Source organism: Leuciscus leuciscus (genome assembly GCF_965113295.1).
Source record: "Leuciscus leuciscus genome assembly, chromosome: 24".
NCBI lineage: Eukaryota > Metazoa > Chordata > Actinopteri > Cypriniformes > Leuciscidae > Leuciscus > Leuciscus leuciscus.
In genome coordinates, this window is record NC_138723.1 from 26,755,713 (window position 1) to 26,778,540 (window position 22,828).

Here is a 22,828-nt window from a genome sequence, read left to right on the forward strand (position 1 = left end):
AAAAATAATAGTATAACTACTAATAATAATGTAATTATTATGAAAAAAAAAAATTAATTTGAAGAATAAAAATCTAATAATAACAATTATTATCATTAATTCATTAATAATAATAATAAAAATAAAAATATAAAATAGTAATATTATCAACAACAATAATGATATTAAGAATGTATTTAATTAAAGTAAATGTATTATTAAATAATCTAATAACACTTATTATTATTTATTATCAATATAAATAATAATAAGAGGAAATAAAAAATATTCATATTAACAATAATAACACTAATTCTAACTGTTATTATGATTATTTTACATTAACGCATTTTTCTCTGAACTTATTTATGGACTCCAGTTTAAAAACCTCCGAACTAAACAATCTTGTAAAGTATAGGCAGTAAATGCACTTTTATATCCAAGAGACGCGTGTGTGTGTGTGTGTGTGTGTGTGTGTGTGTGTGTGTGTGTGTGTGTGTGTGTGTGTGTGTGTGTGTGTGTGTGTGTGTGTCCGCTTTCTTGCGTTCATGGCATCTTTTTGACCTCTAGATGGCCACAATGCACACTGTGAAAACACGTACCGAATCAATTTTACGATACAACTGACTCAAAAGCTTTGCAAAGCTTAGTTTAGCCATCACTAGATTCAAATCTATGAGAAAACTACATTGCCAGCATAAGAATGATGATAAAAATGCATAAAGTGTAACTTCCATTAAACATGTTTCCAGTCTTTGTCGGGATGGGAAATGGAAAGTTAGAAATATGCAACAATGCAACAAAGATCAACAGAAAGCACATCAAATCTGTATAATACGACTCTCAAGCTCACGCGTATAAGCTTCCCAAGAGGACTTGAAGGCAGCAATAGATCAGTAAAACAGAGTGTCTTCTATAAAAAAAAAGCTTCTTATGGACGGTGTGTTACAAGAACAGATCAATTCAGTATGCTGGTTTAATGAAGCTTTATCCAACATTGATATATAGTACAAAACAGGCTGTCAGCATTTCAAACAAACAGCCACAACTGCAAAAATTCACCGTCTGAGCTTAAAAAAAGCTAATGGGTTTTAACATTCGTGAATTTACAGCATTGCTTTGATGCATAATATCATTATCAGTCCCAGAGTATGACGGTTGGGTATGTTAAAAAACACTTGAGAAAAAGAGAATGAGGTTAAATCGGAAAAAATACAATGGAAGTCAATGGGGCCCAAAAACTGTTTGGTTACCGACATTCTTCAAAATATCTTCTTTTGTGTTCAGCAGAAGAAAGAAACTCATATAGTTGTGGAGCAACTTGAGGGTGAGTGAATGATGACACAATTTTCCTTTTTCGGTGAACTATCCCAAGTCAGTAGCATCACTATATTTAACGAGTCGCTCTATAAAGCTGGCAGGGCAAGCTATGTTTTGTGTAAACTATACTAGTGTCTGCGAAGCAAAATAACATAAACGTCAAATCTATGGCGACTGTCAGAGAGCAGCGCTTCAAGCAAATCCAGCCTACAAATTTGGATATAAAGTAATTAATTAAGAACACTTTCCCTCTCATTACTGTTCCCATTTAGTAGTTTGGGAACATTGGACGCAGCCTGCCATGAACATCCATCTGTTACAGCATAAAACGGCAAACCACAATATATTAGCAACTGAAATTGCTTGTAGAAGTGACTAACATGGAGGAAGAACAGAAATACCTCCCATGGTGCACCTGGGGTCAGTTCAGGACATTTGGAGATTTGGAAATCCAGTTGTAAATCCTCAAATCAAGCCTCTTAAATGGGATAGTATACAGTCTGGGTCACCAGCATGGGGTCTGGGGATGGGATAGAGGGGCTAATAGTTACTCCACCGCAACTCCCCAGGAGACAAATCCACTGCAGGGAACGGTAATGATGATCCCGCTCTGGCACTGCCAGCCCTGCAAGTGGACAAACATTTGGACAGGAAATTTCTCCTGGGAATTAGATGCCGACAATGCTGCTCATCTGAAGTCTGTTCCGTCTTTGTTTTGGCAGAAGCGCTCGACACACATTTGTCATCGCTCCGCGAAGCCTTTGCAGTGACGATTAACGGCTCAGATTGGAATAAAGACCGGGAGATCTCCTTCTGCCGTTCTGTGTTGATATTGTTTCTGCTCTGTGATTAATTAAACTGCATGTTTAAAGTTCACCTGAGCTCATATTAAACATTAAGAGAGAAATGAGGAAAACAAAATGGCAAAAAAAAATTAAAATAATGATTTCCTACTAGTTTGACACTATCATTCACAACACATACGTAGAACATCAATATGTGCATGCAGGCTCAACAATGTCACTTGCACTATATCTTTTATTTTAATTTTTTTGCCTTGCAAAGCTAAACAGTTTTTTTTTGTTGTGACGTTTGGTTGTGAATTCTGCTTGTCTACTTTTTAAACTTGTCAGCAAGGTAAAATAATCTTGAATGGCTGACGTTTTGTCAAAATTCAAATGACTTGTAATGGTTTTGGTAGCATCAGTAAGAATGGGTTGTAAATAGCAATATTTTGCCATGAATGTCATCATATTCCAGAAGTTCCAGAGTTCTTTTATAATTATTAAAACTGTGTTATTGTCATTGAGAGCAAATTATTGTTGCAAATTGTCTTTGTAAAGAAAACTGTACATTTGATGAAAAAAACTGTGAAAAATATATAAAAATGTTTTATATAGTTATGCAAATATTTTTAATTTATTTATACATATTGATTTTCATTTATTTATTTATTTTATATTTAACATTTACAATTGATGTATTTGTCAAAAATAATTTAAAGGTACCCCAAAATGAAAATTCTGTCATCATTTACTCGGCCTCGAACCTTGTATGAGTTTCTTTCCTCTGTTGAACACAAAAGAAGATATTTTGAAGAACATTGACTTCCATTCCATATTTATTTTGTTTCCTACTATGGAAGTAGTAAGAACATTTTTGGGTGAAATATCCCTTTAAAGTTTCAACAGATCAGTCTTAATATTTCATTCTGTGCTCAGATTTTCCTCAATATCTCAAAATGAATCCAAAAATTTCTCGTCACATTCATCCAAGACCAATTAATTTTTTGATTTTAAAATTAATTTTTAATTCTTTAAATAATTTTAATTATAAATAAATATTAAATAATAAATACACATAAAATTAGAAATGCAACATTTACTTAAATGTAATTCAAAATAATTTCACATTCATAACTTTTTGAGTTAGGGAGAGTGAAAATGTTGGTAAGGCAAGTAAAAATCAGTCGAAAAAAACCCCCCTTACAGTTAAACCCCTGATAACACACATACCGTATTCATCAGCTTTAGTGGGGGCGTTGTTAATCATTTATCTGAAGAGGTCAACCATTCATAACAGAGACCATTAAATGGTACAGAAGCAAAAACAGCCTGTATATTTCTAAGGGTCAGAGAGAAGGTTGAACATGATTATATAAAAACCAAAACTTGCTAAAAATGCTACAAAAAGAAATATGTAGTAAGATATGGCCCCAGCACAGAATACACACATGCAATAAATACCACCCACTGTTTTATTGCATGTCAATAGAAAAAAACAACAGTAAAAACAACAGTAAGCCAAGTTGCTATCAACTATCCAAACACAACAAGGAAACGTTTAAGAGACAGAAAACAAGAGGTCAATGTCTGGGCTAAGTATACACACTTCCTGTACTGGAGACACACATGCTGCCATTTTCAGATAAACAGCTTCAAGAATAACATTTGTATTGTCAATGTTGTATTTTCCCCCATTTTCTGAAGCAAACATGAGAGGTGTTTGCTCATGAAAAACTCACCTAAGGTGTTTTGAATGTTTTTTTGGCATGTTGTTAAATGGTTGCTAGGGTGTTCTGGACCTTAGATATGACTTGGGTCCAGCCTGTAGACTTTGTCCAGTTTATCGTCCGCCAGGAGCAATAGTAAAAGTGATGCTTGCTTGTGGCTGATGCGAGAAGGCAGAACATAATTATGTACTTCACTCAAAAACAAACTACAATAAAAATGATTACAAGTGCCATTAAAAGCATAATTTCCAAAAGCCAAGGCAGTAGTATCAAAACATTGTGTACTATATACTTGGCTTCCCAACAAAACGGAATAAATGTATTATGAATAACCAAACCGCTTACGTAAGCATATTTTCTATTGACGGAGCGCTAATGTGTGTCCATCAGATGATACGCCAGTCGTGGGAATCGGTGATGTCATGGAGTTTCAGGGAAGTGAAGGCTAAGATAGAGCTGCATACTTAATGGCACAAGCCCAAGCTGCTAACAATCACATCAGGTCCTCATTTCAAAGCCCAGATGAAAAAAAAAAAAAAGGGTTGCCTAGGAAACGGCTCCAGCGCACTGCACCTCCCTGGAGGTCCACCAACGCTACGCGAGGAATGAGATCCAAGCGCTCGCCTGGAATAAACCACACTGTGTCGAAACTCCTCCATCTGACTACAGCAATTACACCGAAGTATTACAGTATCGTCTGCCAGGCTGAACGTACATGTTGACATACTATCACACACGCGTGACCACAACAAAGCCGTCATGTGGTTGCTGACAACACCAGCTGCTTGTCTTGGCTTTCATCACAATCACTTTGTGGTCGGAAGGAGGTTGGTAAAGGTTGAACTCTGACAAATCAACGTAGGAAATAAAAATCACAAATTAGATGTCTTTATTAGACAAGACATGCTAGTTTCAACAGATGTCTCAATAATGTCTCATATAATGTGCTCAGATTTTCCTCAATATTTCTCATTTAGAACAAATAAATCTGAGCTATGCACTCGGTCACGTTTAATGTTGTAATGCGAATTTCACAACGGGCTTCTGTGTAAATCTGCACTTTGACATCTGACTGCACCTTTACTATACATCAATGATTTTATCATTGGTGTACTTGTGTCTTTCCTAAGAAATGTAAAGAGAAACATCTGAGATAAATGTGACATTTAAGGGTGTAACTGAAGGGTGTGACCTCTGGCAGCGACTGCAACAGAGGCCATGTGGGGTGACGGCAGGGTGGTTTCTTCGGGTGGGGTCGTATTTGGCTCAACGGAAAATGATACACACCCCTCCAATATGATTAAACTCACGTTGACCTCAGTGAACTGTTCTATAAAAAAAACCAGCCTGACACAAGATGAGAGTTATCCAGTCCTGCAGAGATACCCCATAACCCTGGTTCCCCCACACTTTTCTCCAGTTCATCTCTGGTGCTGTTAGTCAGCAAACGGGCCTGTCCCGTTCTCCGCAGCATGAGCTCATGGTGCTGTTGTGGCTTGTGGGTCTGGCCACGTCTGCATGGCAAGGCTGTGTCTTCTTCGGCGCCAGCGTGAATGTGCACTCCAGTGTTTTATCAGTTCATCAGAGGTCTGGATGTCGCTCAAGGCTGCTGGCCTGTCTTACTGCTGCCGGCCTGTTAAACTGCTCCAGTAAATATCATTAACTCTTAGATATGCCTCCTCGTTCTCAGTTTATACATGTGTGTGTGTGTGTGTGTGTGTGTGTGTGTGAAAAAGCAGCACCCAGAGAAAAGCTCAGGGATTGCTCTTTCATTGCTCAGGAGACCTAATATATTTATCATGTTTCTTTTATGTCTAAAATTCGTTTCTCCTAAGCTTAGAAGTAATAAAGATAATCACAAATGAAACAACTGTTCACATACTGTATGAATTAGGAGCTATAAAATTAATGTAGATTGCACAGAAGATTTTGATGAGAAATGTCGAACTTTATATTGAGATCTTTGACTACCGGAAGAATTTCTTGGGAAAACTCTCAGCCAAGAATAGTAATTGTAAGGGCAAAAATAAAATAGAAATAATAATTAAAAAAATGATGTGTATTATTAGTAATGTCACATTTTTCTCAGGATAAAAATCTGTGAAGCTACAAAATTAAATGAGATATTAATATAAAAAAGAAAATAATAAATTATTATTAATGTCATATTTCTCAGGATAAAAATCTGTGAAGCTACAAAATCAAATGAAATAAAAAATAAAATAATATACATTTGCTCAAAATAAATTTTGAATTTGCTCTTCATTTAAGGGTGTGTTTATGCTTGTAGTTCGGTTCGCTTGGTTCATTTGGTCCAGACAAAAAAAGAAGACATTTAGTCCTGGTCCGCTTAGCGTTCACATTAGCATTTTAACACCAAATCCTAAAGGCATAGGGATGGCGTTCACACTTATTGAAATGAACCGCACTAACAGAGCGATCTCACCAGGGCTCGTTTTAATCGAACCAAACATGCCAAGTGTGAACACACCCTAAATCTCCCAGCAGTCATGGAGAAGCAATTAATATGTTACATGAAGGAGATCTCATTTGAGTTTTTTTCTTCCAATGGTACATTATTATTATTTTTCTAAATTAGGTCTGACCAAACCATTAAACAGCATACTAAAAAGTAAGATGAACTGATTGTAATAGTTTATTTTTACAGTATATAGCCGGAAAAACAGAGCAGCAATTGTGTTACTGAAAGTCTAGACAGCGAACAGCTCATTTCCAGGGCACATGATGCAGGAATGGAGTATTGACTGGAATAGACTGGAATTGTATCTGTGACAGAATGCCAGATTACTTAGATTGTAGATTAGAAGTAAATGGGTGCAGATGGAAAAAGGGCTGTTTTTAATGCGTACACAAACTACAGCACCTGCCGGCAGCACTAATCTTAACCACTGAGCACAGCATCCCTACGACTGCCAGAAAGACGAACTTCGGCAAGCCACGGCAATTTTACAATTAATGCGAAAGTTACTTAAAGGGGTGGTATAATGCCCTTTTCACAAGATGTAAAATAAGTATTTGATGTCCCCAGAGTGTGTATGTGAAGTTTTAGCTCAAAATACCCCACAGATATTTTTATATAGCATGTTAAAATTGTCATTTTTTGAGGGTGAGCAAAAACGCACTGTTTTGTGTCTGTTCCTTTAAATGCAAATGAGCTGCTGCTCCCGGCACAGGGGGCGGAGCTTCAACAGCTTGCACTCAACACAGACATGCACTGAAAATTTCGAAAACCTTTAGCCTTTTATGTTCAAACCGGATTCAGACAATGATGGAGAGACTCAAGAAGAAGTGACAACATGTAGAATGCAACAGGACGTTTCTGAATGGTTAGTTGATGAATTTATGTAGCTTATGTGGAGTTATCTTCTAGTCATTGATTAGCATATTCTGTCTTGATGATCTATAAATCGTGTTCCGGGGGCAGGTTTATGTAAATTTTAGGGTTGGTGATGTCACTAACCCGGGAGGAATGTCGTGTAGTCCCTACCAGCCGTTTGTTGTAGTCCTTAAAAAGCAATTTCTTTAAAAGCAAATATCTCCCTTTGCTTTGAACTTTGAGCATTGTAACTTTGCAGATGTTGTTTATGCTCAAAAACCAACATTACACACTGACTAAAGTTAAAAAAGTGATATCATAATCAATCACCCCTTTAAGAGTTTATCAGTGATGCCTCGCCATTACTATTGCTCATAACCCCCAGCAACCAATCGGAACAGCCAAAGAAATGCACAAAAAACACCTAAAACATCTTTGCAACAGTATAGCAATGGCATTGTAACCACCTAAAATGCAATGCAACAAAGATTTAATATAAAGATTACGTCTGATTTATGTCAGCTTGCAAATGATCTGTGTTATTCTTAATAAATAAGAATATATGCATGGGGGAAAAAAACATTGGTAATCAGGAAGAACGGGACGTTTCTTAAGAATTATTGTTTTTATTATTTTTTTGCTCTTTGGGGATGTTTGAGAGGAGGACAAGAAATCGCTGTGTCACTGGCCTAAGTTTCTAACAGACTGATCTATCAAAGAGAACATGGCCTCAGAAATGCAAAATCATTACATCCACGTCTCTGTGTCCCAATCCCTCCCACGAGGCTCTGTTGATCCGAGGTGTCTCTGACAGACTCCGGAATAACCCTGCCGTGGTGGAGAGAGAGGCCGGACACAGGCAAAGGTGACATTTACACAATGTGAGTGCATAAAAATATAAACAAACCCAAACAAGCAAATCCGACAATAGACACATAGTACTGTGTGTAACACACACAAACACACACACACACACACACACACACACACACACACACACACACACACTCACATGGTTATATATAAAGGTGTGTAAACACAATTTGTCAGCTAATTCCCTGGATTACGGCGGATGATGTGCGTTCCTAACATGCTGAAGAGACCATGACAGGTCAGACATGAAACTTGTCACATGCACATTTGTAAAAAAAAAAAAAAAAAAAAAAAAAAAATTATTTATCATAAATTCATCTAGACTGCCTATTTTTTTCCTCAAGAACTGCCACATATGTAGAATATTCCTACAACAAAACCAAACTTAAATTCTTTTTCCTGTATTTCATTTTCAACATTATTTTCATGATATGCAAAAAAAAAAAAAAAAAAAAAAATTGATGGCCGGTATAATTTCTCTATTGGCAGGAATTGCAAACAGTTCATTTTACAACTTGCATACACACAAACTAGACTGTACATGCTAGCAACAACAGTGCATAGTAGAAACAAGTGAGTATAAATCAACGCAATGCAATTTGACGTTAACGCAAAAGCACAATGCACCATAAACACGAACACAAAGTCCAACAATAAACACTCGATTTAATCCTTTGACTAAAGCTTGTGCCATCACTGATACAGAAGTAAATGCATGTCATTAAGACAGCAGTTGTGGATTTGTTTTCAGGCATTTTTGTGCCTGTGCGTCATGCGATGACTCCTACAACTCAACGTTCTGATGTCATTATGATCATTAATGTCACAATCATAACACTCATCAATGGAAATCTGTTCAGTGTCATATCCTGCTTTGATTAATATGCAGAATCTCACTAATTGGATGCCTAATTAATTCAGCAGGGCCTCCTGGAGATGTTTTGGGGGCGACACACAAAAGATGCCTTGAATCACACACCGTCACTGAACGAATAGCCAAAGGCTATGAATATGTAGAATAAATACTTAATATGCTTAATAATAATAAAACTAGATTTTAAAAGTAAATGGTGTCTGAAGAAGAGTTCAAATCTCTAACCCTAAATATAAGTAATAGTGACTCTTGCCTTTGCAAACACTACTAACCAGTACAGAATAACTTTACTAAGGTGAGGTCAAGTCAAAACACATATCATCAATCTGCCTTTTGACTTTAAGGACTATATCAAATTGAAAGTATTCACTTATGGAAAGCGAGCTTTAGATGAGCCAATGGTGTTATTGGATGCAAATTTATTCAAAGCATATGCAAAATTATGAACTCCCATCTATCGGCTTCTCATCTCTCTATTCCACTTCAGCTCACGTTAGTGTAGCCGGAGAAGATTTCACTGAAGTGGGGGATTTTATTTTATATATTTTATATATTTAATTCTCCATTTCTGGGCGAGCTCTTGCTCCCGAAACATTAAAAATAAATCTTCTTCATCGCTGAAAGAAAAAAAATTTAGAGAGAGAAGAAAAGACCACCTGCATTTCCCAAATCCCATTCGGCATCCCTATCCTGCATTATGAAGGAGCTTGTCAGGCAGTGAGTGGCCGCCTGCCTCCTCTTCCTCAGCTCCCCGACTCGCTGCTCATTCATCATTTACACAGGCAGAGGCAGCCAAACCTCAAATACCTCGTACCGCCAACTGACATGCCTCATTCAAACACTGCAGCAAAAGTTTCAGAGCTTCTTCTGCCCAGAAAACATTACAGTAACAACCTGAAACCCTTCAAATTTCAAAATCATTCATTTTAAATGTTTCAAATACAAGTTTGGCTACAATTCTATATACAAAGTAGGATACTACCTACAAAATCTAATATGCATTCAAACCAGGGTTATTGTTTACTAAAAAACTACTAAAAATAGTTTTTGTTAACTGAAATGAATCTGAAATCAAATTAAATATATTAAATATATAAAAATCTTAAACACAGAGGTATTGCCTTTCGCAACTATCTGAAATAAAATAAGTTTAACAATAAGTTTAACAAATTATTACAATTACTAAAACTAAAGTAATAATAAATTAAAGCTAAAAATAAATATTAAAAATATTAAAAGTTCAAAATATGAAAATATTATAATATATATATTTTAATAAAAAGTCATATGTATTAATGATCATACTGTAGCTAACATTAATATATAAAACATACATGTTTTTAATTATAATTTTTTATTGTAATTTTTTATTTTTGTTATAATATTATTATAAATAATATTAATATATAGCTATTTATATTATTATTTTAGTTAAATATTGATAGAAATATTGTAATTACTGACAGAATTTTCATTTTTGGGTGAACTAATCCTTTAAATTAAATTTTGGCATGTAGTCTTCCAAGTATCTCTCAGTTAAGTAAACAATATGGTCAAGAAATTATTCAAGACTGGTAAAATAATAATTAAACAAAGGAAGAAACAAGAACAAGAAAAAACAACTGACTAAAGTTACTAATTTCCAGGTATTCCTACGCGACGGATGGACGGATAAATAAATACTTCTTTCAATTTCGGATTTTTTACAAAAATTCTACCAATACTAGAAAACGGTAAGAACTTATTTATTGTAATATTGACTTGCACCGAAGTATCTGTACATCCTTAAATACAAGTGCTTATGGCTCAGTCACATTTAAGCCATTTAGAAAATCACCCTTTTTCATAAAGCTGCGTATATCCTGAATTTCAAAGTGTGCAATCAGACATAAAGACTAAATGCATATCTGGGATCGTGTGTGACAATCGCATCTGATGCATAATGCCAAGAGAGGAAGAACACTTGTAATGTAGAAAGCATTTTAACAACAATCAAAAGAAAGTCAGGCCATTCGGAAATCGTATTACAAGGGTGGCCGTGCACTCAAAGCAAATGTGTCCGAAACGCGTGTCTCGGAACAGGCCGGGGTTTTTTTGCGTCTTAATCCAGTTAAAATCACGGCAACATGAGCCCAACAGGAAACTGGGAGCAATTCAATCTGCAATTCTCCTGCTTATTAGGAAGCTGAGTGCTGGCTAGCGCAGGCTTGTGAGCTTAGTGCTGCACCAGAGAACAGGGCCGCTCACCACAGCCAAACCCAGAGACCGAGAGCCCAGTGCTGGGGAAACAACCACGCCACACAGCCTTCTTCCGGCCCCCTCAAGAAGCCCTCGATCGGAGGTGCGGAAAGAGAAAACGATGAAGCTTATCCCAAAGACTCGTCTGTCCCTTTCCCAAAGCCCACGACAAAGCCATGAATACTGTGGAGGCCCGATCTCCCTGCCAGACTTTAATCCGTGGAGAAAAGAAAAAAACCCAGATGAGGATGCTTGGGGCAAAGAGACTGCACATCGACTTTGATCTGTGCAGAAGTTGACTTTATTGTGGGGGTCTTTTGAAAGCTGTGGTTTGAGCAGCCAGCTGTTTAAGATGGGAAGGAACCTCCCAGAATCTTTAAACTCAAAAGGATGTGGAAAACAGACTGAGAAAACTGACTGATCATGCCGAACCAAACCATATATGATTTACATTCAGACTTCAAAAGCAGATTGTAAGAGGTTTAACACATACTCCATTGGTGCAAATCCAGACAGTCTGCATGTGACGGGCATCAAATCCCCATTGCTTTCACACTCCTGACACTTTTGAATCAACAGAACAGAAAAATGAGGACAGAAAAGCATAGGAAACCATAGTGAGGATTTCCCACATGAGCACCAAAGCTCAATGTGCCCTGAACTGTTAGGCCACAGCTCAAACACCCATCAGGCACTGGTTATACAGCGTCTGGACAAAGAAGACCGATGCAAATCCCAGTTGGTTAAAGTGATGAAGTGGTAAATCATGATTTAAAAGATGATTATTTGTAGCACAGCGTTTGGTTGAATCATATTTGTTTATCAAGATTGTGTGCCATTTATAATTGATTTGAGACCAGTTTCATTTCAGTTCTTGAATTTTTAATTTAATTTTAACTGATGTAGCAAACAGGATGCAAACTGAATTTAAGGAAGTAGAATAAAAAAAAATTTGTAGAATTGTATTTTTTAAGATTTAATTATTAAAGACTTTTTAAGAATTATTAAAGACTTAAAGTTTTAAGTTTCAAAATGTCACAAAAATGTGTTTAATTTAAAAATAGTAAATGCTTCATATATATATATACATTCAACACATTTATGGAATATAACAGGGTGGAAGAACAATTAGTTTCCCAGAATGCAATTTTCTGTTGAATTTCTCAGGATTGTAATTTCCACTTCATTTACGTCCAATTCAACTTCCTGTGTGGTGCGGACAATTCGATTCAAATTCCAACTCATGAATTGAAAAGTCGTCAATTCTTAAATTCTGAATTTTTTCACAATTCTGATACTACAACATAAGGCTATCAATAAAATGAAATTACATAAAATAAAATAAGATTTCTGTGAATAATCGTGACTAATGCTACAAATAGTGCTACTTTTCTCAGCCCTAGAAAAAAGAATGTAACTGAAACGGTCTCTATATACAATAATACATTCAACCTACAATAGAGGTCAGTTATCTGTACGACTGCAACATGATGTTAAGCAATGCCACCAGAAAGCTTTTAGAGGCCGTCATGACATAAACACATATTTCAGATGATCCACCGTCACTTAAGAAATGAGTTCCCTACCGTTTATATGATTGTGGTCAATCAATGGAAAACCAAATTAGGTTTCCAAAGATCACATTTTGTTGGGATAAGAAGTAAAACCGTTTCCAATTTAAGCATTAGCAAGATCATATTACATATCCCAATCGACTTTACTATCATGAAGTGACCATGAGAATGGATACCAGGATGAATAAAGGTTATATTAATGTGCTAATAATGAATGAAACTGGGGACGTCCAGGCTCCTTTGCTCTCTGGGTTCGCCTTGACATATCTTCTGCTAGCTCGCGTGACGCACATCCCCGAGCAACAGCAGTATCAGGAGCATCCAAGGGCCTGTGCCTGGATATGACAACCACACACTTGGCTCTTATCGCGAAGAGGAAACCAGCGTCAGCGTCCTTATGGGACATTAGTCTTGAGCAGATCGCATTAAACTCTTATATCTTCCTGAGGATCAATTAGCATGGCATTCAACACCACTCGCAGGACCCTCGGAGTGCATTAGAACTCCCCGACAGCCCAAACGAACACAGTGACACGGTGTAATGAGGGAGAACAGACTCGGCCGCCATGTCAGTGTATGGTTTTATAGTAACTCCATTAACGTGACCACCGACAGAGAAGTCATTATGCTGAAAATGAACCGATGCGAGGCCGGGTCAAAGACCTCAGCTATGGAGGAAGCCATCCGAGGGCCAAAAAGCAGAAGACCCAGAATGAGAAAGCAAAACATGTCATGTTCAAAATAGCATTCTTCCATGCCATTCATACCATTTCTGCTGTATAAATATGAACGTTTTTAATATCAATTGTAAAGAGAAAATGCATCTGAGAATTATACTGATTTACAATCTGTAAATGATGACATTTTTCCTTTATACACAAAACTGTTATTTTTATATAATATATGATCTCAGGGTTTGAAATGAACTTTTTCACTCACCGGCATCAATTTGGCTACTTAATTTTTAAGTTACAGGCCATTCAGAGCTTCTACTAGCCAAAAAAAAAGAGAAAAGATATGAACCAGCTTAACTACGTCACAGCTATATATACATTAATTCCTTATTCAAACAAAATCCAGTCATCCAGCATCTCCTCCCCTCCTCTTTCATCCTCATCACCCAAAATGTGTTTTAGGTGGACAGATAAATTCAGTACAAAGAACATAAAAAAAAAATTTGTAGGATGTTGGAAAATAACGATGTCTTTTCTGTTAACCAAGTGCTTTTTAATCTGCAATGCAAATGAACAAGCGCAGTTATTTGTTGGGTAGTGATGTGCATGTACAAGTAAGCCAGATATGAGCTGATTCTGCGCAATATGCTGTATTTAATATATCATGATGACTCACGAGTTAAGTATCTGCGCTAAATCTGAGCAGATTTGGCTTACACGAACTTCCCCAACAAAGTGAGTAAACATAATAAGTAACACGCCAAATTAGTGATTTGACGGCGTTACCCGCCACAGTTCATTTTTACATGCATTTGGCGGGTTGACGGGTGTTAATTTCAACCCCTTTATGATATATTATATATAAAATGTAAAATAATAATATATACAAAATGTAAATGTATTTCTGAGATATACTGCAAGTGGACAGCACTCTGAAATGTTTATCATCCCATATTATCCATTAAGAAACAGTAGTATCCAGTACACATTTCCTAATAACCAGTATGCTAGTATGCCCTTGCGAACACAGCCATTGAAAAACCACAGCCGGAGGAAGAACCATCCCATCGCACTCATGGAGAGAGGTGACATTTTGACCTTGTCTTGGAAAGTGACCTCTAGGAAGCTCTCTTTGGAAGTGTTCTCAGAAACGAGCGCTCCCTGAGGGAGGATGAGGAGAGGTGAGAGGGAAGGAATGAGGGCTTTATTCCCTCTTGCTATGGCTTTTATTCTTAGCACAAAAGCCACCGCACTGACGCTGGCACGTAGGATGGCACTGCACGTCTGCCTGAGCCTCTGATATCCTCCGAATTAGGATGCGAACAACTCCCTTGTGCAAGTTTATTACATTGCCGGGAAAACGAAGCACATGTGCCACGCAGCCCAAACAGAATCGAGCAACATCTGTAAGATGATGTGAAACGGCATTCACTACCCACTTTATTCGCGTAATTTTGGAGTGAAACAGGATATTTAATCAGAAACAAATGTTTGGGAAAAATGCTTTTAAGATATTATTTCAGCAAGGATACATTAAACTGATCAAACCTGACAATAAAGATATTCATAATGTAATAAAGATTTCTATTTCAAATAAATGCTGTTTCTTTTGAACTTACTATTCGTCAAAGAATCCTGAATAAATGTCAGTTTCCTCAAACATATTAAGCAATACAACTTTTCAACATTGATAGTAATAAGAAATGTTTCTTGATTAGAAAATCAGCATATTATAATGATTTCTGAAGGATCATGTGACACTGAAGACTAGAAAATTCAGATTTGAATCACAGGAATAAACTACAATTTAAAATGTATTCAAATAGAGTTAATGAATATATATATATATATAAAAAAACTTAAATGTACTAAGTAGTGATGCACCGATGTGAAAATTGAGGCCGATACCGATAACCGATATTAATATTGCTGTTATGGCCGATACCGATATTTGCCGATGTCGATATCTCTGTATAGAAAACAAATTTTAATGATTATCAAATAAAGAGCTATTTTCCAAAACACTTTTTTTTTTTTTTTTTTTTTTTTTTTACTTTAGAAATGACTGATATTGGGCACCTTTACCTGTGTGCAAAATATGTCACATACGACACACATGCATTATACTGCATTGCATATACAGTAATGTGTGCTGGTCAACTTGTCTAAAATTAAGAAACCCTTAGAAAACAGTAAAAAAAACCAGGAACATTGTGTAAAATTAAGATAGGCTACTTTATTTATTATTCCAATATCCAAATATGATACTAAAAAATACCACAGGGAAAAGGGCTTCTATTTGTGACGTGCTGTCTTTGCGTTTGAACATTGCACATTTTAAACAGGACACTCATTAACTGAATAAATGTTAGCCAATACAAACATATTTATAGAAAACAGTTGACAATGAATAGACAGGAGTCCAATAATAGCATAACGAATCATTCTAAAAATAATAACTGTAGGCTATAAGACGAATCCGACATGGGCTGTGTTAACAGTAAAACGTCCGTCATTTAACGAATTTAAAAAACACGGATGGATAATACAAAATACTTTCTGATATTTTGACAGAAAAAAAACAAGCAAGAACAAAATTTAAACTTAGCCCGTCAATTTTTCATTTTACAATTATCTTCTCTCTCTGTGTGTGCGCGCGCGTCCGTGTTTGTGAGAGAGAGAGCTCGCGCAGCACTGATACAACGGTAGCCTACTTTTTAATCCATAAGTAACGAACGCGCTAGTTTTCATACAAAATAAATCTGTAACATAATTAGGTAGGCTACTTTAGTTATTATTAATACAATAACGTAACACATGAAGGCTACGTTTCTCAACACTGAGAATGAATCAATAAACGCCTGTTTCTCCACTCACGCTTATCAGTAATCCACAAATCACACGTGCTGTCACTTTTGAGAAAAATCTAATTCGAACGGGTATCAAATATCAAGCAATATATTCAAATATCTACGAGTCAAAAAACGATCAGTCAAAAATGTGTCATGAAGAGGAAAAAAACATAAGTCGCACTGGACTGCGTTAACAATGTTACGGACGGGACAGTTGACGTGAGCGCTCTGAAAGCGCCAGTGACTGCTTTAAAACTTTCACAGAGACCTCAAACAGAAAGCACAAAAAGCCTGTCTTTAAATTTAATTTCGTTTTGTATTAATTGTATCTTAATTTTGATAAATGTTTCATCAACCAATTGCCTGGATTGAATTAAATAAGAAGTAAATATAGTAGAAAATATTTAATCAGGACACGGAGGCGAGGGCGCGTGAACCTGGAGCGCATCTCATAAATGAACCGAAATCTACCTGCCTCACAGACCGGAGACATATATAGAAAGCTTGAAATGTCTATTTTTAAACAGAACAATTCAAAACGAAAGAAAACAGACTGTTCTCTGCTTATGTCATCTGTATGAAATGTGTATTTCTCTCAGGCGCGTTCACTACTGCTAAGATCGAGTCAGCATCGTCAACTTCATCTTCAACTTCACACGTCAAATATCGGCCTGTTCACATCGGCCATATTTTGACATCGGAACGATACCGATGTGTAAAAAAATGACCATATCGGCCGATATTATATCGGCGGCCGATATATCGTGCACCACTAGTACTAAGATTTTTTAAGAAATCACAATATTACTGTTTTTACTATTATTTTTGGTTAAATAAATGCCAATTTGTTGAGCATAAGAGACTTCTTTCAAAAATATTTGTGTGTGTGTGTATATGCATTAAAGGGATGGTTCGGAGTAAAATCAACCTAGTGTCCTTTGCACCATGACCTCGAGCTAACCCCCAAACTTCTACAGTAGAACAAATAGGTTCTGTACTCATAAAATGAGGCATTGGAAAGTTTGTAAGTACATCAGGAGTTTATTTAAATAACACTTGCCTGACGGCTAATGCTAACGCTAACCCGGATGTCGAGGTCACTTCCGTGATTTGGGAAAAGCTTGTAAAAGTCCTTTGCAAAACTCACAAGTGTAAGGGAAAAGCTAGTGAATGTAACACTCCATAGAAATATATCCCAAATTGTTTTATTTTTTCAGAAGTGTTGGCAACTTAATAATAATTGTCATTAGTGCATTCCTGGAACTGGGCGTCGTTACACTACATGCATCGTTTTCTGCCAGGACTTTTATGTGCTTTTCCCAAATCACGGAAGTGACGTCGACGTCCGGGTTAGCGGTAGCATTAGCCGTCAGGCAAGTGTTATTTAAATAAACTCCTGATGTACTTACAAACTTTCCAATGCCTCGTTTTATGAGTACAGAACCTATTTGTTCTACTGTAGAAGTTTGGTATCATTCTGGGCATTATTAGTGGGGTAATTTATGAGATACATCATAGGATCCATTAGCGCCTGCTCTAAGCCATCGGCTGATATCTCTAAATAAGCTCTAACTTTAATAATGTTCGACCAAGGGAAAAAAAAGCTTCTGAGGGGGTGTTTGGCCACTAGGTTGAAATTACTCCGAACCATCCCTTTAAGCGTCATAATAGAGTCAGAAAAAGGATTCGTAACAACATACAAAATACCTTCACATTTTGATAAAATACTTCTTTTTTTTTTGTAGCAATGTGCACTGATTAATCATTCATAATAAGAACCAGAAACACGTATTCATAAACTTCATCAATTTAGATTTTTTAAAACTACAGTCATAGCTGCAAAGTGCATTATAGCTGCAAAGTGTATTTGCTGTACATTGGCAATTAGTCCCAGTGAGCGGCCGATGTATTGGACGGAGATGTTCTCGTTTGACAATCTAGCTCTCTCTGTAATTACTCCTGTTGTGCCTACACTCCAGACGCTCTCAGAGGAAATTCAGCTAATTGGTGCTGGAAAGAGAAATGAGTTTTGGGGCCAAACCAGTGATCTTCGGCATCGCTGCGCTCTTTACTCGTCTTCTAAACTGCGCTTTTGAGGTGTGCGCTACAGCAGACAGTGTGTTTGGGTAAAAGAAAGCGTGTCTATAATTGAACGTTTACATCTCCCTCCAAGGTGAAACGAGGAGAACTTCAGGTCCCGTGTGCTCTTGTTTGCGAGAGTAAAGGTGACCAGAAGCCCGAGGTACACAGGAAATTGAATCACACTTCCTTCCTGTAAGACTCAGCAGCATTTGTTCTTACTCAGAACCACACTGCAAAGAATAAAGCCTTTCAGAAGCACAAACATCACTGCACTGAGGCACTACGGCCTCATGGGAAATACCATTTGCATTGTGAAGTAAATCACAATGCAGCTGATAAACATCTCTATCTATCTATCTATCTATCTATCTATCTATCTATCTATCTATCTATCTATCTATCTATCTATCTATCTATCTATCTATCTATCTATCTATCTATCTATCTATCTATCTATCTATCCATCCATCCATCCATCCATCCATCCATCCATCCATCCATCCATCCATCCATCCATCCATCCATGCCCTGAGCTTTAAGTACTACACCACACCATTCATTCAGCCATCAATCCACTGTGAGAGTGACTTACGTAGTCATGGAATGCCTTGGCTTCACTGGAATGCTCACAGGTTTCTCTCCTTTCAGGTGCTGCACAATACAAATCCCAGAATACACTGCAAAACACACAAGGATGGATTAAGCAGTAGCCATGAACAACACATCAGCACATGAGAAACATTTAACAACGTGAATCTTACCACCACCATGAATGTAGGAATCCCGGAGGCTCTCCTAACGTTATGTTCTTCTCCCATCTTATCTGGAAAAAAAAAAAAAAAACACCGTAAACCTTGTTCAATAGACTTTCCTTTCATTAAATGTCCATCAGCATGTTTGGTTTTTTTGTGCTCAGCCAGGCTAACTGATCAATACGGTGTCCACTTTTGCCGAGGTTGTGATTCCCCCTTGTGTCAGTTCCCAAAATATATCAACATCTTTGTCAATGGATAATGCACATCTGTTCACAAATGTAATTTGAAAATGTACAATTTGTCAAATCTGTGTTTCATTTAATTTCAGAAAAACAGAGTCCAAAAGAATATCATCTCAGATCTAACTGAATGGAAAAGTTATAAAAATTTATAATAATGCAACAAAATAATGCAACAGAAACAGAAATAGTAATCATTTTACATCATAACTTTTCTTTGTTTGAGAACATTGTTTATTTCCAGGTTTAAATGGGATTTTAATTTCTAGATTTTCAATGTCCACTACTGTTCAAATGTTTTTTTTTTGTTTTTTTTAAAGAAGTATCTTATGTTAACAAATGCTGCATTCATTTGATCAAAAATACATAAAACAGTAATATTGTGAAATATTATTACAACTTGAAATAACTGATTTTTGTTTAAATATATTTTAACATGTTATTTATTTCTGTGATCAAAGCTGAATTTTCAGCATCATTACTCCAGCCTACAGTGTCACATGACCCTCCAGAAATCAGTCTAATATGCTGATATTCTGCTCAAGAAACATTCATTATTATCAATGTTTAAAACAGTTGTGCAGTGTAATATTTTTAAGAAAACTGTGATAGATTTTTCCCCAGGATTCTTTGAAAGAACCGCATTTATTTGAAATATAATTTTTTGTAACATTATAAATGTCTATACTGTCACTTTCAATCAATTAAATTAAATGTGTAAATTAAATTTACAGAATTTCACTTGGGCCAATTGAAAAATTTAGATGTGACCAGTCAATAGAAAATGTTGAGCTGGGGAGGTTAGAATTTTTTTTACAGTGCATTATTGTGATTTCTAAGATGGCTTGTACTCTTAAGCGTGTATGACTCATATACAAATAATGGTGAGACTATAAATATCAAAGCAGTGCTTCAAAATGTCATGGTTTCCTTCACATAGATCAATCCCACAATGCCTCAGTGACATTGAAAGGAAATCATTCAGGCATAAATGATTGTGATTTCCCTTAAAGTATTGCATCACAAATAAGATGAGCAGCTGATACAGAACAAAGCAAACATGCGCTTTTCGCCATAAAAAGTGGAATGAGGCGATGATCAACATGCCAGCACTGCTCCAGCGTTTCTGCTGAAACAATTTAGTCGTTTTTACAGCGATGCACTGACTCTCCTCCAATCCCATTAAGTGGACACCAAACATCTAATGTGTCCTGCTTGCTCAGCATATCATCTGCGTGTAATTAAATTAGCTGGAGCCCCAGGGGGCGGGCCGATGCTTACGAGGCCGTGTGCCTGGATGGCACATCGATAAGCAGGAGCTTAAATAAACCCGCCGCTGGCTCACCTCTGACAGGAAGGTCTGTGCCGACTTCTGGGCTCCTACATGTAACAAGTACTCATACACGTAGAGTGCTAGCCTGCAAAACACACAGAGAGAAAATCTCATTAATTCATGTAAGATGCACTATTCAATTCTAGTTTCTTTTCAGATATTTGGATAATAATACAAATGTATCTGAACAAAGGCTACATACTTTGGACTTCCAGGGCCCTATTTTAACGATCTAAGCGCACGGCGCAAGCACACTTTTGCTAGCTTAACGACGGGAAAATGGTCGGCGCACCCGCCGCATGGTCTAAAAGGGTTGTCTCTATTCTCTTAATGAGTAATGGGTGTGTTTTGGGCGTAACGTGCAATAAACCAATCAGAGTCTCATCTCCCATTCCCTTTAAAAGCCAGTTGTGCTCGCGCCATGGTGGATTCGCTATTTACATGGTGGAATTTGCCAGCGGAAAAACTGAACGCTTCTCTAGCGATGAAACGGATCTGCTCGTGCGCGAGGTTAAAGCGCGCAAGCAAACCATCTACGGGAACAAGTGTACGCGCGTTGTGGACCAGTCTTATTTCCACAAATTAACATTGAAACTTTTGTTGTCACTAGCTATGTTTCCATCCAAATTTGCGAATTTAACTTGTGCGCCAAATTGGAATATCGCATAAATTTGCAAATATTCATTTGCGAATAAAGCAGCGTTTCCATCCAGTTAGTCGAAGAGAACAAAATCGTCACTTCCTTATAAACTGGCATTAAAAATCACTAAGAAAAGTAGGAAAAGCCACTGTAGTCGATATAATAATTTTCGTATATAATGAATTACTTGTGTCTCAGAGCGTGCAGACAAAGCGCAATAAATGTGACATCTTGTGTTTGGAGAAAGACACCTGCTGCTCAGGAACGCAGTCGAGTTATACAGTTCTGGAAGGTAATTAACCACTTTGACGACAGCCTTTGTTCAAGCATTTCAGAACAACCAGAACAGCATTTTAGATGCTACTGTATGCAAAAAGATTGGTCCGCTGGTTATGCCAGTTATGCCAGTTATGATTTGTTTGTTTTTTTTGGTGTACATAGAGGAATTTATTCGGTAAATGTGTTTCCATCGTAGTTTATGTGCATTTTTCTTAAATGGAATTGAATTTCCATCCAGACTTTTTTTTTTAACGCAATATCCCAAAATACACATAAAAATAGGTGGATTCAATTCAATTCAATTCAAGCTTTATTTGTCATTGCATAAATACAGTGTATTAACACAACGAAACATAGCTACTGTTCAAAAGCAAGTATCACACTATCTGAGACCTAATATACAACAACATTAAATATTATAATGATATTAGGGCTATGAAGTGCAATACATTAATCCCAATACAACAATTTAATTGCAAATATAATAATAATACAAAAAACATCCGCATTAATTTTTAAACATGTTAAAAAGACCACATTAATTGCACCTTGCGGTGTAATACAGGTATTGAATCACTCACTCAACCGATTCGTTCAAAGACTCGGGTGCATTCAGGAACACAACAACACTTTATGTGCCTATACAGCGAGTCAGTCGCACATCGGTTCTGTAACTTTGGAAGTTTAGTTGGCAGAGAAAATAAAACACACTGTTTTGTGATACATCAATTAATACTCAATATTAATGAAATGAACTCGGCGTATTGTCAAAAACAAAAGCTATGACTGCTGCGTATTTATCCTTAAATGGACACTGGTTTGCGCTTCAATACAATGTAGATGCATTCGCTCAGCGCTGACTGATGTGTTGCGCAACTTTGCCACACAGATTTTGATAGTTTGTCAGCTAAATAAAACAGGCAGTGTGTGCCTAAGAAATAGACTAATGGGTAATGTGGGAGCAGGTGTGAGGTACATTCATGTTTCTGTTTCCTATTTCCTGTTCCTATTTCCTATCCACCTATCATACGCGTGAATGATTAGCCATATTGAACCTATATGTTTACATAGAAGAAAGCCTTGTGTAGGCTCTGCCACGATGTGATTTGTGTCAAGCCATTAGTTATGGTTGTTTGATGAGAAAGAGATGAAATGGGGTTGCAATAAACACTTCAAGAATGTGTAAAACTGTAGCAGCGGATGACTATTATTATGTTGTGCAGATCTGAGGAACAACTGATGACGGCATGGTTTGATCTAAGGTTGA

General features: G+C 36.7%; 1 protein-coding gene and 1 long non-coding RNA gene across 5 annotated transcripts in view; one reads left to right on the forward strand and one right to left on the reverse strand.

The window, feature by feature from the left end:
* The window catches only part of LOC309488705, a 169,050-nt gene extending 161,564 nt beyond the window's left edge, over positions 1 to 7,486 (forward strand). The window contains exon 2 of the long non-coding RNA XR_014202240.1: positions 7,274 to 7,486. This is a non-coding gene — a long non-coding RNA (uncharacterized lncRNA). The remainder of the gene's footprint in view (positions 1 to 7,273) is intronic.
* The window catches only part of ssbp2b (single stranded DNA binding protein 2b), a 79,859-nt gene that overhangs the window by 33,940 nt on the left and 23,091 nt on the right, over positions 1 to 22,828 (reverse strand). For 3 of the 4 annotated variants that reach the window (XM_082157024.1, XM_082157027.1, XM_082157025.1), the window contains 3 exons: positions 20,655 to 20,727; positions 19,077 to 19,138; positions 18,908 to 18,992 (listed from right to left, as the gene is read on the reverse strand). In XM_082157024.1, the coding sequence (XP_082013150.1) occupies positions 18,908 to 18,992; positions 19,077 to 19,138; positions 20,655 to 20,727 (220 nt within the window). Of the gene's footprint in view, positions 1 to 1,700; positions 2,331 to 18,907; positions 18,993 to 19,076; positions 19,139 to 20,654; positions 20,728 to 22,828 lie in introns of those variants that run through there. The other variant, XM_082157026.1, reaches the window with a different exon arrangement.